This window comes from Symphalangus syndactylus, chromosome 9, assembly GCF_028878055.3.
Source record: "Symphalangus syndactylus isolate Jambi chromosome 9, NHGRI_mSymSyn1-v2.1_pri, whole genome shotgun sequence".
Classification (NCBI taxonomy): Eukaryota; Metazoa; Chordata; class Mammalia; order Primates; family Hylobatidae; genus Symphalangus; species Symphalangus syndactylus.
Window position 1 is genome coordinate 52,362,724 of NC_072431.2, and position 17,310 is coordinate 52,380,033.

At 53.7% G+C, this 17,310-nt stretch overlaps 1 protein-coding gene across 5 annotated transcripts in view; it reads right to left on the reverse strand.

Moving 5' to 3' along the window:
* The window catches only part of CARD11 (caspase recruitment domain family member 11), a 137,910-nt gene that overhangs the window by 10,007 nt on the left and 110,593 nt on the right, over positions 1–17,310 (reverse strand). For 3 of the 5 annotated variants that reach the window (XM_055292194.2, XM_063646051.1, XM_063646052.1), the window contains 10 exons: positions 16,473–16,524; positions 14,418–14,500; positions 13,020–13,120; positions 11,189–11,241; positions 8,930–9,062; positions 7,288–7,489; positions 6,790–6,916; positions 3,254–3,494; positions 2,375–2,471; positions 1,173–1,268 (listed from right to left, as the gene is read on the reverse strand). In XM_055292194.2, the coding sequence (XP_055148169.1) occupies positions 1,173–1,268; positions 2,375–2,471; positions 3,254–3,494; positions 6,790–6,916; positions 7,288–7,489; positions 8,930–9,062; positions 11,189–11,241; positions 13,020–13,120; positions 14,418–14,500; positions 16,473–16,524 (1,185 nt within the window). The remainder of the gene's footprint in view (positions 1–1,172; positions 1,269–2,374; positions 2,472–3,253; positions 3,495–6,789; positions 6,917–7,287; positions 7,490–8,929; positions 9,063–11,188; positions 11,242–13,019; positions 13,121–14,417; positions 14,501–16,472; positions 16,525–17,310) is intronic. The other 2 variants (XM_055292196.2, XM_063646053.1) reach the window with 1 other exon arrangement.

A 17,310-nucleotide genomic window follows, 5' to 3' on the forward strand; every position in this document is an offset into this window, starting at 1 on the left:
TCCCAGGTTCAAGCGATTCTCCTGTTTCAGCCTCCCGAGTAGCTGGGATGACAGGCACTTGCCACTGCACCTGGCTACTTTTTGTATTTTTAGTAGAGACGGGGTTTAGCCATGTTGGCCAGGCTGGTCTCGAACTCCTGACCTCAAGTGATCCACCCGCCTCAGCCTCCCAAAGTGTTGGGATTACAGGCATGAGCCACTGCGCCCGGCCCCAAGGTTCCACTCTTGCATGTCATGCGGGTGTAAAAATGGGTCATCTCAAATGGTCCTGCCCTCGTGAACCTGTCAGACTTTGCCAGGGTTCCTTTCCACCTGGGTGTCTCTCCGCCACTTGTTTGTGTCTACCTGGATTTTAGGGTCACATTGCCCACAATTTCCCTGGGTTTCCCTGTTCCAACGTCAAGATGGAGTGGCGGAATTTAACACTGTCTCCGTTGGGGTCTAACGAGTGAGGCAGTGACACAGGAACATGCTCATGGGGCCACATTTTCATATTACCCCCTTGGCTTTTGTCCACGGGCGATATAATGAACGATCCCAAAGAGTGTTTCTGCATTTATGAGAAACCATTTCTGAAGATACCACACACAATGCTAGTCAATGTTCTTTGTATAATGATCCACCCAAAATAAATAAATAAATAAACAAATAAATAAATAATAAATAAATACAAATCCCTTTTAGAATTAAGTAGAAGGGAAAAGTCCTTTCTGGTCCTGATTGCTAAAATGTTTCCCAAGACAGATAAGATTGAAAGACTCTGCTGGGTTCCCTTTTTTCCTTGGCTGCCGGGATGCTCAGATAAGTTGAATGCTCAATTCATGAGGACCTGATCTGGCCTAGATATGTAGGATGTTTGCTTTCATCTCCTGATACACTGCTTCTGATCTTTCTATTAGTATCTGAACAGCTAACTTCAGTTTCTTTTCACCATAAGTTTCCTCAATCTTTCATGAAAGTGGGATTTGCTTCCTGCAGGCAGAGACTGTCTACCAACCTGTCACTGACAGGATAAAATGGGACAGGAGGTGTGAGGCACTGTGAAGAGTTGCAAGGGGTGTACAAACACAAAGCATGGTTATTTTGATTCGGGTGTCTCTTCTCAGTGGGGAGAGGGCAGGGCCGCAGCAGAATATGATTGAAAGGTCGGCAGACACTCCGGAGAGCCTTACCTGAAGGAGCTGGCCAAAAAGGAAGCTTGCTCGAGAGAGACGGGGGCTGACCCTGGGATCGCTTGTTGAAAGCGCTTCTTCCGGCTGCAGGGTGTTCTGAAATGAATTTCTCAATCAGTCAGGCCCTGCTGGGCTTGGCAGGAGGCGAGAACACAATGATGCTGGTGAGAACTGGAGACCTGTCCTCAAGCCCCCTCCGTGCTAACGCTTCCTTAGGGAAATCAAAAGGCTGCAGGCAAGGGGCGGGGGCAGGCAGGGGCAGGCAGAGTAGGGGAGAGGAGTCCTGGAGACTTGGGAGAGAGGTGGTTTGCTTCAACAGAGACCAGGGATGGTAAAGCAAAGGCCTGCAGTCCAGCTGCAGCCAGAAACCTAGGCTCATCTTCTTTATTTTTGAGACAGAGTCTCGCTCTGTCACCAGGCTGGAGTTCAGTGGCATGATCTCTGCTCCCTGCAACCTCCACTTCCCAGGTTCAAGAGATTCTCCTGCCTCAACCTCCCAAGAAGCTGGGATGACAGGCACACCACCATACCTAGCTAATTTTTGTATTTTTAGTAGAGATGAGGTTTCACCATGTTGGCCAGGATGGTCTCGATCTCTTGACCTCATGATCCTCCCGCCTCTGCCTCCCAAAGTGCTGGGATTATAGGCGTGAGCCACTGCACCGAGCCTTGTTTTTGTTTTGAGACAGGGTCTTGCTCTGCTGCCCAGGCTGGAGTGCAGTGGCACGATCTCAGCTCATGGCAACCTCTGCCTCCCAGGTTCAAGCGATTCTCCTGCCTCAGCCTCCCGAGTAGCTGGGATTATAGGCGCCCATCACCATGCCTGGCTAATTTTTGTGTTTTTAGTAGAGACAAGGTTTCACCATATTGGCCAGGCTGGTCCTGAACTCCTGACCTCAAGTGATCTGCCCACCTTGGTCTCCCAAAGTGCTGGGATTACAGGCATGAGCCGCTGTGCCCGGCCAGACATCAACCCCTTGTCCTGGAAAGACAGGACCTGTGGGAGGGCATGAGAGGATGGGGCTCCTTCTACAGGGAGCGTCTCATTCCTAAGGAACCAAGGAACCAAGTCCCCCAGAATTCATCATCCCAATACAGATGGATTGCATTTGTTACTGCCTCTAAAAAAGACCCGGGAGTTAGGTTTGAAGCTGGTGAGGTCCCTGCCCCTGCTGCCCCCACAGGGTGCTTGGCAGACCTACCCGGAGTGCCCGTAGGGTGTGGTGGGCGCCGTCCACCTCCTCCCGGCTGCCTCGGTGCATCAGGCGCTGCAGTTTGACCAGGAGGAGCTGCTGGGCTCTGGGGAGCGAAGAGAGGAGCCTCAGGGGCTGAAATTCAAGGGCCAAGCACCGGGAAGCCAGCGGGGCTGCAGCACCGCACAGGCATGGATGGGGCGCGTGTACGATTGCGTAGGGATGCCCCTGTGGCTGGTGTGCGCTCTGAGCCCAGGGGGCACCCGGGGAGAAGATGTGGCTCCTTATATCTGTGTTTGGATCCCACCTCCAGCACTGGCTCGCTGTGGGGCTGCAGCAAAGTGGCTGAACCCCTCTGAGCCACGGTCTCCTCCTCTGTAAATCTGGTGTGATGATGCTTGCCTTCGACGACCGGCCTGAGGTGTGGTGTTATGGTCTTATAGATGCTGTGGTATGGATGTGTAGTGTTACAGTCTTACAGATGCTTCCGGATGCCTGCTGTGTGCCTGACACACTACCTGTGCTCAGTCCTTGGGGGCTAGTGCTGTTATAATGACAACGTTGTTGTCAGGATGTGGTCTATGGAAAAGAAATGACTAGTGAACCCAGCAAGAGAGCATAGAATTGAGTGGTCTGGTGACTACCAGATGGAAGAGAATTCTACAGGATTCTAGTGAAGGTTGAGAGAAACATCCCTAAGGAGGCAGGAAGGGCTTCCTGGAGGAGGAGGGCCTGGGGGACCTCGCTGTGAAACAGGGAAAGCAGTGGCCTTCTTTGGCCTGGGCTTCTCTATAAGCCCCTCTGCTGATGTTCATGGCATCCACAGCCCCCTGCCTGGTCCTTCATAGACTCAGGGAAACGGAGGCCCCGCCCTGGTTCTGGCCTCACCGGCTGTAGCTGGGTATGGTGCCCATATCCAAGTCATGGTCTGTGAAAGGGTCGACCCGCGCACACAGCCACTCGTGCCTGTCCTGGTACATGGTGTCACGGACGTGCACAACGTCGTCACACTTCAGGGACATGGTGCAGGCGTCCAGCTGGCTGGAGATGTTCAGGTTCAGCCGGATGTAGAACGAGTCCCCTGACGTGATCAGGCCGTCCTCCATGTCCTTCAGCAGCTTCCGGTACCCTGTGGAGGGAAAGATGCACCAGCTGTCTATCGGTATGGGGTCCCCTGACCATCAGAGCAGCTCCTAGAGCAGCTTTCCTCACCACCAATGTGCCTGTGCAATATGCTGCTCTTAGAGCTCACAGCCAGGGGAAAGTTCTACCTCCCCAGTGAAGGGTAGCCATGTTGTTTACCAGTTTCCCTTTTTGTCTTGGCTGCCAGAAAGCTCAGAGCCAAAATTTTTGCCAAGTTGCAATGATCACCTTTATTAGCATTCCCGCTGCACTCTTCATATTTCCCCACCATTATACGGCACTTCTTTGTTTTTTATTTTTTTCATTGATGCACAACTCACATACAGTAAAGTGCATAAATTCTTAAGTACTCAGTTCAATGAATTTCCACAAATGTATATGTGTGGGCAGCAACAACCAGAACCCTCTGTGTCAGTACCTTTCTCAAGGGGAACCATCTTCCTAACTGACATTGCTATAAATAAGCTGAATCTCACTTCATATAAGTGGAACCAAACAGTATATGTTCTCTTCACTTCCAGCTTCCACTGTTCAACATTACGCCTGTAAGATTTGTCTGTGATGCTGCAACGTAGCTGGAGGGCACTCTTTTTCACTGGTGTATAGTATTCCATGGTATGTGGATGTATCCATTCTCCCATGTGCAATTTGCATTGTTTGCAGTTTTGGGCTATTGTGAACAACCCTGCTATGAGTTATTCATACACACTGCTGTCTGTGGATATACGTGCTCATTTCTCTGGGTATATATACAGAACTGGAATTACTTGGTCATAGAATATCTATCTATTCATCTATCTATTATCTATCTACCTATTATCTGTCTATCTATGGATATGTGTGCCCATTTCTCTTGGGTACATACATAGAAGTGGAATTACTTGGTCATAGAATATCTATCTATCTATCTATCTATCATCTATCTATTCATCTATTATCTATCTATCTGTCATCTATCAATCATCTATCTTTCAGTCAATCAATCATCTATCTGTGGATATATGTGCTCATTTCTTTTGGGTACATACACAGAAGTGGAATTACTTGGTCATAGAATATCTATCTATCTATCTATCTATCTATCTATCTATCTATCTATCACCTATCTACTTATCCATCCACCATCCATCTATTTATCCATTATCTATCATCTATCTATCTATCTATCTATCTATCTATCTATCTATCTTCTATTATCTATCTATCTTCTATCCATCATCTATCTATCTATCTACCTATCTATCTTCTATCTATCATCTATCTATCTAATAATCTATCTACTTATCCATCATCCATCTACGTATCCATTATCTATCATCTATCTATCTTCTATCTATCATCTATCTTCTATCTATCTATCTTCTATCTATCTATCTAATCATCTATCTACTTACCCATCCATCATCCATCTATGTATCCATTATCTATCATCTATCTATCTATCAATTATCTATCTATCTATCTATCATCTATCTATCTATCTATCTATCTATCTATCTATCTATCTATCTATCTATCTTTAGAAGATACTGCCAAATGGTTTCCCAAAGAGACCATGGCACATGTCGTTTTAACCTTATTTAAATGTCATCAACCTCCCAAGTAAAGTTTTGCAAATACTTTGTGAGGGAGCGGTGCATAAACCAGGAACACAACAAATGCAGCAAGCTGTGCTATGATATCAAACCATAATATAAACCCCCACATCAGCCCCACATGCTGAGGGCTGTATAATATGCAGAAGCTAAAATGGTTCTAATAACCAGAGTAGCTTGTCGAATGTCCACGCCCACATTCCAGGGCCGTGCCAGCCAGCTGGATTATCTGATGAATGTTCCCACCCACTGTGCATGGAGAAACAGGGGTTCCCTGTTAGGTCCGTCTGGGGGATCCTGGCCTTGTCCAGCACATCTCAGAATCCTGCCCATCCACCTGGCCAGGGGCCATTGTGATCGCTATCTGAGTTCTCTGCCTCCTGTGAAAACAGAACCTGCACACGGGACCCTGCCGGAATGAACTTTCTTTCCCTGGAATTCCAGACTTGCAGGGCTGTGCTGCTGCGCAACTCTGGGCTTGGGGGGTGCTGCTCACATCATATTCTGCGGGCCCACAGATTTTCTGCTGGGCTGGAAGATCAGGGTGCACAACTGGAGAGAAGCCTGTCCTGCATGTAGGGACAGAGCATCATTATTGTCTTTGCACGGGTAGGGCACTGCCAGGAAGGAGCTCGAGCAGGCGGCTCTGGAGAGTGGATAGAGAGAAACTGGCTATTTATGCTCTGCTGAAACATTCATGAGCCCTGGCGGTTAAAAATAAGATCCAGCTGCAGAGGTAATCATGTAGAAAAACTCAGAGGTGAGAACGAGAACTCAGACTCGTTCAGAGCAGAAAACAAAGCTCAGAGCTCACCGCCCAGGAGTCTTGGCCGAGAAGGAGGAGATCCCATTCAAAGGATGCTGGGGGCCCTGTGAAAAGAGAGGGTGAGGCCTGCCTGCCCCGGAGTTGGGGGATCACAGAGCAAGAATCCTGGGGCCCAGGATGTGGTTCAGTGGTCTTGGTCCTGGGTAGAGAAATCTCTGGGCCCCCTGGCCAGCAGTGCCACAGAATATGATGTCAGCAGCGCCCCCGAGGCTTGTGCAGCAGCGCAGCCCTGCAGTCTGGAATTCCAGGGAAAGAAAGTTCACTCCAGCAGGGTCCTCTTTGTAGGTTCTGTTCTCACAGGAGGCAGAGAGCTCAGGTAGCCATTGCTATGGCCCTGGCCTGGTGGGTGAGCAGGCTTCTGAGATACGCTGAACAAAGCCAGAAATCCCCCAGCAGGACCTGACAGGGAACCTCTGTTTCTCCATGCCCAGTCCGTGGGGAGACTGACCCCACAGCTGCTGCCTACGGACCTCAGGGACGGGAAGCCCAAGACAGGAAGCAACTTCCACTTGCCAGGGAGAAAGGGCCGAGCTGGGCCAGGCGGGGCTCCAACAGGTGTGCCTGAGGCTGGGGATGCCGTGTCCACTGTGACCCAGCGGGCAGCCCGAGACACCTGGGCAGGTGCGTGCAGACGTGGCCAAAGAGCCAGTGCGAGACAGTAAAGCCCTGCTCACAGCTGTCGCCATCCCTGTGTGCTCTCCCAGACCTGCCCCTGCACCTCATGATGCTGCCAGGAAGTGCCCCTGCCTTCCACTGAACAGATGAGCAAGCGGAGGCTCTAGGCAGCGAGGTCACTTGTCCAGGTCAGAGACTTGCCTCCCTGGCCAAGGGTCGCTCCAGACGGTGGAGGGAGGTCTCACCTTCGTGGTTGACCTTGTAGTGCAGCGTGACGGGGCCGCTGCACCTCTGGATGGTCCAGTGGGCTTCCTCTTTGGTGCATGTGTCCAACGGGACACTCTGCCTCTCGCCTCGGATGCAGCCTTCTAGCTGGAGAGCAGAGACAGCGTTTGTCTCCTGGCTCCACAGGCAGCAGAGCTGCAGGAGCGAGACCACTCTCTGTACATTGGGAAAAAAACCATCTCTCCCCGAACAAAGATGAGCTCAGTGCCAACAGGGGGAAAGAGCATCTTGCTCAGGGGGGTGCACCTGCCTCCTGCCTGCACCCTGGGAGCTCGCAGGATGCAGAAGCATGGGCAGGGAGCGGGGGAGAGAAGGGCCCCACGATGCCAATGGTCTGACCACCTTCCAGCTCCCTCCTCCTGCCCGGGCATCCGTGGCTGAATGCAAGGCTTAGGGGCTCCTAAATGTCACCACTGACACTACAGTTGCAGCCACCTCCCTTGCCGCCAGCCCCTCACCAGCAGCAGCTGGTGGCCCTCACGGAGGCCGGCTTTCTCGGCCAGAGAGCCAGGCTTGACCGAGTGCACGAAGCTCCCTCGCGCGTTGCCCCCCAGCAGGGTGAGCTGGGAGGTGAGGCTGTCGCCGTTCAGCGTCGTGTGCTGCACCGAGGGCCCTGGGCCCCGCACGTGCCCCACGGAGGTGACTGAAGGCCGGAAGGGTCTGCAGCAGGAAACAGAATGGCAGTTAGGCAGCTGGGCTGAAAAGAGAAAAGCCCTACCGGGACACACCGGGGGTTGGTGGTGGGCGCCAGGACCCCAGTGGCATGGCCTCCTGTGGTCATCAGGCGCCTGGGTGTCCTGGCTCCAAGAATGGCCCCTCATGACTAGAAATACCATTTGACCCAGCCATCCCATTACTGGGTATATACCCAAAGGACTATAAATCATGCTGCTATAAAGACACATGCACACGTATGTTTATTGCGGCACTATTCACAATAGCAAAGAGTTGGAACCAACCCAAATGTCCAACAACGATAGACTGGATTAAGAAAATGTGGCACATATACACCATGGAATACTATGCAGCCATAAAAAATGATGAGTTCGTGTCCTTTGTAGGGACATGGATGAAACTGGAAAACATCATTCTCAGTAAACTATCGCAAGGACAAAAAACCAAACACTGCATGTTCTCACTCATAGGTGGGAATTGAACAATGAGAACTCATGGACACAGGAAGGGGAACATCACACTCTGGGGACTGTTGTGGGGTTGGGGGAGGGGGGAGGGACAGCATTAGGAGATACACCTAATGCTAAATGACGAGTTAATGGGTGCAGGAAATCAACATGGCACATGGATACATATGTAACAAACCTGCACATGTACCCTAAAACCCTAAAGTATAATTAAAAAAAAAAAAAAAAAAGAATGGCCCCTCATGGCTAAGGGAAGTGAGAGCTCACAAGTGGCTCCTGCTGCGAGAAATGCAGATGAAGAGAGGAGCTGAAGCACCCTCTGTGGCCTGCAGCGGCCATGCTGGGACTGGCAAGGGTCATGTTAGGAGGGTCCCCTTGAGCACGGCCTGCTGGGTATCTGGGTCCCACTTCTTTGCCTCTGCCATGCTGAATGGCCTTGGGCAAGCCCCTCCCTCTGTGGGCCTCGGTTTCTGCACCTGGACACTTGGGAGGTCAGAGGAAGTGATTTCTTTTTTTTGAGACAGGGTCTTGCTCTGTCGCCCAGGCTGGAGTGCAGTGGTGCAATCATAGCTCACTGCAGGCTCAACCTCCTGGGCTCAAGTGATCCTCCTGCCTCAGCCTCCTGAGTAGCTGAGACTACAGGTGTGTGCCACCATGCCTGGCTAATGTTCAAATTATTTTGTAGAGATGGGGTCTTGCGTGTTGCCCAGGCTGGTCTGGAACTCCTGGGCTCAAGCAATCCTCCCGCCTTGGCCTCCCAAAGTGCTGGGATTATAGGTGTGAGCAACGTGCCCAGCCAGGAAGTGATTTCTGACTCGGGAATGCTACGATTCTGGCTCTGCCTCTAGAACAAGGCCCACATGAATGGTCCCCTTCACAGGGGAGCGAGGGGGTAAGTGGGCAAGGGGTCTTTATCCCATCCCCACCCTCAACCCCGCCTTCCCCTTCACTGGGGTACCTTTCCAGAGAGAACTTCCTGAACATGAGGTTGACCTGCTCCAGGTCGTAGGCATCCAGGCCCTCGGATTGGTGGGAGGAGGAGGAGGAGTGAACAGAGGAGGGTCCGAAGGAGTAGCGTTCGTGACTGTCATCTGCAGAGGGACGAGGGCCCATCAGTACCAGGGGTGGCAGGGAGCTCCGGAGACAGCCCTGGGACCTGCTGGGCTGGTCCCGGCACTGAGGGCAGGCTCGGAGCCCTCCTTCCCTGCTCTTCCTGGGCAGCCTCCCAGGAGATTGGTCTCTGAGGTTCCCTAGTGCAGACGGCTGAGTCCTGCATTGAATGTCTCCAACACAGATGTTCTCCAGCCTCCAGGAGCTACCACTTACTGGGAAGCCTTATCAGGTATCTGGTTTTTAAGATTCTTTTTTTTTTTTTTTTTTTTTTTTTGTATCTGGAAAACGGGGGCTTTCCATTAGCAGTTGCTTGTTCTAGTTTTTTTTTGTTTTTTGTTTTTTTTTTTTTTTGAGAGAGGGTCTTGCTCTGTTGCCCAGGCTGCAGTGTGATGGTGTAATCATAGCTCATTGCAGCTTCAACCTCCTGGGCTCAAGTGATCCTTCTGCCTCAGCCTCTGGAGTAGCTGGGACTATAGGTGTGCACCACCATGTCTGGATAATTAAAAAAAAGTTCTTTATAGAGACAGAGTCTCACTATGCTGTCCAGGCTGGTTTTGAATTTCTGGGCTCAAGCCGTCCTCCTGTCTTGGCTTCCCAAGGAGCTGGGACTACAGGCATATGCCACCATGCCTGGCTAATTAATATTTTTTTGTAGAGACAGGGTCTTGCTATGTCACCCCTCCTGGCCTCCAGTGATCCACCTGCCTTGGCCTCTCAGAGTGCTGGGATTACAGGCGTGAGGCACTGCAGCTGGCTTCATTCTGTTTTTGAATTGGGCCCCCAGATTTTCATTTTGGGACCCTAAGGCCTCACCATTATCCATCAGCTTCCTGGCCCGCAGGGGCCTGAAGCAGGGCGGGAAGAGGAGGGTCTGGCCCCGATAGGAGGCCCCTCCCTATCTTCTCACCCCAGGTGGACCCGGAACACCTGGGGGAAAGACACCCACTGCCCAGAGCTCTGGGTGGCTGGGATGGAGGGAACTGCAAATCTCCTCGGGGCTGATAACAAAGGCTTCTCTGCAAACGGAATTTTTCCCGACACTGCAAAATACTTTGGACGGTTGCCCGGGATTCTCTCCTCTTTCCAAAACTCTTTCAATTCTTCTCATTACCCAGCCTCGATTAGGTGCTAACCTCTCTTTAACACTTGATAGCGCTGATGCTTCCCCATTAAGGAGGACCACTCATCTTTCGTTTCATCGATTGGCAGCCTTAGCTGGCAAAGGCTGGGGGAGCCCTGGAAGAGAGGGGGCTGGCAGGTCACACCCGGAGGACTCTGAGCCACAGTCTCTCCTGCTGCCAGCTCTGTCGGGGCCAGGGGATGCTGCCACCCTCCCTCGGTGCTGAGACAGGCTTGAAGGCGGTGACCCTGCAAGCCCGCCTTCACCCTCCCTACTTCTCCCCATCCTGCCTTGCCCCTCCAATGTCGACCCGTTCCCCTGGCCTTGCCCTTCCAATGTCGGCCTCTCCCTTCAGCCTTGCACCTCCAAGGTCTGCCTCTGCCCCGGCCTTGTCCCTCCAAGGTTGGCCTCTCCCCACAGCCTTGTACCTCCAAGGTCGGCCTCTCCCCCGGCCTTGCCTCTCCAATGTCAGCCTCTCCATCTGCATTCTGTATTCCTTTTGCAGAGGCTGGTTAACAGCTCAACACATGAATTTCATATGAGAACTCCCTGCTCCCAGCCCACTCTCTGCCTTCCTGTTCTTTCCTGTCTCTGAGGGTCCTTTCTTTATCTATAAAATGAGGGTAACAATAGCACTTCTGAGAGCGGTTGTTGAGGTTAAACTGGATCAGGTATGCAGGTCGAGCCCCTCCATGGTGCCTGGCTACAGTATGTGAGAACTATGCTTTTTAAAAGCCCAGACCTAGCTCGCGCCCTCTGCACAGCAGCTGGATGGGCCCCCATTACCTACAAGATAAAGAACAAGCTCACAGGGCATCTCTCAGCCATGGGCAAGCCCAATGAGGGACAGAGGCTTATCTTTTGTGTTCAAGAGCGACTCTGAGTCCATTCCGCATAGTGGGTCTTAAGGACCTGTGACCCTCTACCTGTGACCCTCTGTGACCCGTCCTACCCAGGACCTTCCTGGATCTGAGAGGCACGTACCATCCAGATCTAAGGCGTCAAACCCGCCGCTGTCATTGTCTTCTTCGACTGTGCTGCAAGACACAAGGGAGGGTGGGGAAAGCATGCATGTGAGTGTGTGTGTGTGTGCACGCACAGGTGAGGGACAGAGAAGCTTCTGGAAGGTTCCAGGCTTCCGAGTGGCCTTGCTTCTGAGAAGGCAGTGTGGGTGGAGGAGGCAGGAGGCTCCCTGGAAGGGTGGGCGGCCCGGAGGTCTTGGAGATTGCCTCCTCCAGCAGGGGAGGAGGAAAGCCAGGGCAGGTGAACAGAGGCCCCGCCAGCCCCACCTCCTGTTCACGTCTCTCTCACTCTTCTCCGACATGGTACAGGATAGAGATCCATCTGCCCTGTGTGATGGGTTTGGGAGCTGAGCGCCCCTCAGCCAGAGTGGACACAGCAAGCTTGCTGCGCTCTGGAGTTCTCAATTGTCTGCATGTGGTTTTTGCAATAGTGCTTCAAGGTGCAGGTGCTTTGATGCAGATGCCACATGTGGCTTCTGAAAGCTGTTTTCAACACCTGCCCCCAGCTGGCCAGAGGGAGCCTCCGCAACACAGCTGCTGGTGAAGAGGCTGGCGTGGGTCTGATTTTTTTTTTTTTTTAAATTTTTGAGATGGAGTTTTGCTCCTGTCACCCAGGCTGAAGTGCAATGCTGCGATCTTGGCTCACTGCAACCTCTGCCTCCCGGATTCTCCTGCCTCAGCCTCCCCAGTAGCTAGGATTACAGGTGCATGCCACCATGCCCAGCTATTTTTATTTTTTATTTTTTTAATTTTTAGTAGAGATGGGGTTTTGCCATGTTGGCCAGTCTGGTCTTGAACTCCTGACCTCAGGTGATCCGCCCACCTCAGCCTCCCAAAGTGTTGGGATTACAGGCGTGAGCTACTGTGCCTGGCCTAGTGCAGGTCTTTCCTGCTGATCTCTGGAGCCAGCCAGGGAAGGCCATGCTGAGAAGCCCAAACCCAGGCCCCAGCAGGACTGGGGGTGTGGTTCCAGCCTCCAAGGCCACTGCTTGCTCTCTGCCCTTCTGGAAACCGCCCAACAACCTCTGACTTTGTAAGTGACGTGCCAAACCCTGGCAGGTTGCAAACACCCGTCGCCCAGGCATACCTCTACTGTGGTTCTCCTCGTGAGGACACTAATGGTTTTCAGGAAGTAAGGAAGGTGGTAGAGGAGACTGGAGAAGCCATTCATGAGTTTCTTTTTTTCTTTTTTTTTTTTTGGGACGGAGTCTCGCTCTGTCACCCAGGCTGGAGTGCAGGGGCATGATCTTGGCTCACTGCAACCTCCACCTGCTGGATTCAAGTGATTCTCCTGCCTCAGCCTCCCGAGTAGCTGGGACTACAGGTGCATGCCACCACACCCAGCTAATTTTTTGTAATTTTAGTAGAGATGGGGTTTCACCATATTGGTCAGGCTGGTCTCTAACTCCTGACCTCAGGTGATCCACTCGCCTCGGCCTCCCAAAGTGCTGGGATTATAGGTGTGAGCCACCATGCCCAGCCATGAGTTTCTTATTCTTTGGCAGAAAAAGCCAAGCCTTGGGGCCGTGGGGCCCAGGAGCCTGATTTCTGGGCAGCATGGAGCCACGGGTCATAGGTTTTGTCCTTGGATAGGCAGCTGGGTCAACCCGGGGAGGCCACTTGCCTCCTCCGAGCCTCAGCTTCCTCATCTGTACAACGAGCAGTACCCTGCCTTTCAGGGTTGCTTCGAAGATAGCTGGGTCAGCAAGCGTGGACTGGCCCAGAGACGGGGTAAGGAGGCTTGGCATGGTGGCACGGGGCAAATGCCCAGTCCTCCCTCACCTGCCACCCACCTGCGATGGGGCGCATCCTCCTTGTAGCGTCTGACGATGGAGTCGTTTCCCGGGGGCTCGGCGGTGATTGACATGATGCTGCTGCGGCTCCGGGGGGGCTGCTTCAGACACAGACACACACACGTTACAGGTGCATAAATATTACACACGCAGGGACTAAATTCAATGCAAAATCGTGCCCGCCTCCTACTCAGGCGGCATGGAGGCAGCGAGCCGGCTCCCAGCGGTGACCTTGGCTGGAGCAGGCTCGTGCTCAGCCCGGAGTGGCCACAGCCGCTGAGCTTGGAGCACATCTGCTCGCACATCTGCTCACAGGGAGAACGCAGGCGGGAGCCAGCCGGCTGGGGTACTGGGGCGCTGCCTCGCCATGGTGCACAGGCTGAGCTCAAGGCCCCCGGGCTGCACCTGCTGTGGGCACCTGCTCTAAACATGGTGAATAGTGTGGGCCTGGGGTGTGGGAAGGGCAATGGTGCCCCGGACGGCACAGCTGCTGGAGAGCGACCTTTGAAACCAGGCCTGCTGGCTCCTGGCCAGAGCCACTCTTAATAAGAGCCTGGGATTCTGCCACCCAGGGCAGCCATCAGACAGGAATAATTCATTATAAAGTCTCTGCCTCCCCCAGGGCCTGATTTTGGAAGCTGAGCTGACAAGCTTCCCAGGGCTTCCCCTAGGGGTTAGAATTTCTAATCTTGGGCCTTCGGCTGCCTGGCAGGGGGTGGGCAGTGCTGGATGCAGTGGCTGGGACCCTGCCTGGCTCTGACCAGGTAGGAGTTCTGGGCTGGGGAGGGGGCCCTGAGCCTCAGCTCTGCGGCGGCTCCAGCCGCTCACAGCTCCCTGCCCTGCCTGCCGCCTGCTCCCCAGGCTGCAGGAGTTGCCAGGGGCTGAGAAGTTGCGGCAGAATTTCCACGGCCTGTGCCATGCGCGACAGCCCCTGGGAGGCCCAGCTCCTCTTCCCACCAAGTGTTAAATTGGGAAAGGAGGCGGCAAGAAGGTGTAAATACATTGCGAGGCTGTGGAAACCTCTCTAAATAAACATAAGGGAGGCTGGGGCTGCAGCCCAGAGCAGGCAGCAGCGCTGCTCAGAGGCTGGGACTTAGGGAGGAGGGTGAGGTGGGTTGGGGCTGGTGGGGTGGACGAGGCTGGGGTCCCGGGACGGTGTTCTGCAGCAGGAGAGGGTGTTGGGGGATGAGCTGGGGCCCCGGATGGCACTCTGGAGGGAGAGAGGGTGGTGGGGATAAGCTGGGGCCCTGGATGGCGTTCTGCAGGGGCAGGGAGAGGGTGGTGGAGATGAGCTCTGGAGGGAGAGTGGGTGGTGAGCACGAGCTGGGGCCCCAGACACTGTTCTGCAGGGGGAGACAATGGAGGGGACCCACAGGTCGGACAGAAGCTGCAGCTCACCATCTTGGTGAAGGAGTTGGTGATGGGCAGAGATCCGCAGGGGCTGGGGCTGGCGTCCGTGCCTTCTTCCTCGTGCCCCTTGGCTGTCCCCATGGGAGATGAGGTGGGAGAGACAGAGAAAGGACAAGGGGGCCGGGGAGCATTTGAGGTTGAAGAGAGAGAGGCGAGGGAGAGAAAAGGCGGGGAAAGGGAAGTCAGAGCCCCGTGGCCAATAGGCACATGGGGCTGTCTGGCGTCATCCCAAACCTCCTTCTAACGAGGTGGGTCTGGGGCCTCTTCGCTCCCTTGGGGCTCGCTCCCCTCTCTATGGCATCTGCTGGAGAAAGAGCCCTCAAAAACCTCCCCTTGCTTTTTATTAAATTTAATTTTTTACAGAGATGGTGTCTTGCTGTGTTGCCCAGGCTGGTCTTGTTGCTCTCTGTGTCCCCTCTTTGCTCCCACCCTTGCTGTGTGTGCCCGTGTTCTGTGCACAGAGAGATATACGTACATGCACCCCCATCAGCGGATGCCTTCTGGGGAGGAACCATATGCTGTCCTTCCCTGGGCCCCCAGCACCTGACACTGGGAAGCCTATTAAGGTCTGATGAGGAGTGAAGAAGCCCCATGGCCACTGCATCCTGTCCCTTCCCTTTGATGCAACCCCCTTCTCTGCTTCCTGCAGGCCCCAGGCCCTTTGCACCTCCCTTCTGATAAAGAAGGCTGTTGAGACACCTGATGTGGCCGTGAGGGAGCTGGACAGGGCCCCCTGCCCTGGCCTCCCTCTGCTACCCTCCATGTCCAGAGAGAACGGCCTTAAGCATGAGTCTGCACTCTTCACTCTCCAGCCCACCCCAAAGCCACCTGGGGGAGGCTTCATCTTTGCCGTGCAGGATGAAGTCTGTATCTTCAGCGAGGCGCCCACAGTCTCAGCCCAGTGCTCTCCTGCTTTGCGCTCTGGGGCGGCAGGGCAGCTTCTGACCTGTGCACCTACCTCCTGGTCTCCACACCTCTGTTTATAGGACCCTCTCTGACCTGAGGAGTCCTTCCAGACACTGTGTCCCTCCAGCAAAAGGCTCCCTTTTCCAGCCCCAGTTTAAATGTACACCCCACCCCCACCTTTTTCTTTTTCTTTTTTTTTTTTGTTTTGAGACAGCATCTCACTCTGTCGCCCAGGCTGGAGTGCAGTGGTGCCATCTTGGCTCACTGCAACCTCCACCTCCTGGGCTCAAGGGATTCTCCTGCCTCAGCCTCCCGAGTAGCTGGGATTACAGGCATCTGCCACCACGCCCGGCTAATTTTTGTATTTTTAGTAGAGACAGGGTTTCACCATGTTGATCAGGCTGGTCTCAAACTCCTGACCTCAGGTGATCCGCCCGCCTTGGCCTCCCAAAGTGCTGGGATTATAGGTGTGAGCCACCATGCCCGGCCAAATGTGCCCTTCTTGATGGATCCTTCTCCGACCTTTGTCCAGCCACTCTCAGGACCCATGCACTTTCCACCTCCTGGCTGTGGCCCTGCCTGAGTGTGTGGGGTCTATGGGCATCTACTTGGGCCTTCCAGCACCTGGCACATAGTAGGTGCTTGATTTGCTTAGGCAAACCCTTCTAGCTGATCTGTCACTTCCAGAGACATGGTGAGGACAAAAGAGAAGATTCTGAAGGTAGTGTGTCTTGGAGAACCAGGGACTGACGAAGGAACCAGCCTCCTGTGAGGTCCTGTGGGGACCACCCGGCCAAAAGTCTTGGAAGAGGGTCAAAGAGTCCTCTTACTGAGAAGCCATGGGCAAAACGCACAGTTCAGCTAATGCACCAGGGGTTCCGGACAGACCCACCGGGAGAGGCGGGGAAGCATGGAGGGAACCACAGAGGGGACCTTTCAGTGGTTGGGGCTTCTGCCCGCTTTGAATGACGATGAACATTAATTGCTATTTGGATGGACCCCCACCACCCCGAGACCCCCGAGAACCTGCCACGTTTACCGCGCAGGATTGTTCGTTACAGTGGGAGAAACAGATGGACCGAGAGAGACAGAGTGACAGATGAGACAGGCCGAGAGAGATCTGGGCGTCTCACTAACCTTGAAAATCTGATGTTCGCTTCAGGCTGATGGGGGATTTGGCTCTCTGCAGCTAAAAGGGAGGGGAGGGGAAGAAACAAGACACAAGACACAAATCAAACAGGGACCTAGACACATGTCACCGGGGCTTAGAAAAAAATAAAGCAAGGCCAGCCATCCTGTCCCTCGTCATACGGCCACCAGGGTCGGCCCGGAACGCACATGGACCGATGCTCATCTCCTGCGGCCGGGACGACAAGACACAGCGGCTCCCCTGGGCTTGAATCAGGCAGCTGCTGGTATAGACAAGCTCTCCTCCCAGGGCGGCCATGCAATATGGCTCATGGCAGAAGACAGGACAGGAGCCAAGAGCGGCAGAGGGGACCAAGCGATGTGCGGGGAGTGTGAAGCTGAGCAGAGCTGGGTGCACGACACAGAGCGGGTTTCAGAAGAGGGTGAGGCTGCCGGGCAGGTGCCCTGGCCACCCCCGGCCTAGAGTGCTAACGGGGTCTTAGTCAGCTCAGATGTGCTGCCTCAGGCCTTCTGGCTTGGCGTTTGCAAGGCTGGGAGAGACGGAGGCACTGTCAGGCCCTGCTGTGGCGTCTCATTCATTCACTCATTCCCCCCGCATCGAGAGCCAGCCGTGGGCTTCAGGATGCCCGAGATTCTGAGCAAAGCGACAGGATTACTGCTAACTCCAGCTCCCAGGATGGTGCCTGACATGTGATGGGCATGTGATTGGCACTCAATACATATACTCAATACATATGTGATGAATAAACAAATGAATTTTTTTTTTTTTTTTTTTTTTTTGAGATAGAGTCTTGCTCTATTACCCAGGCTGGAGTGCAGTGGTGCG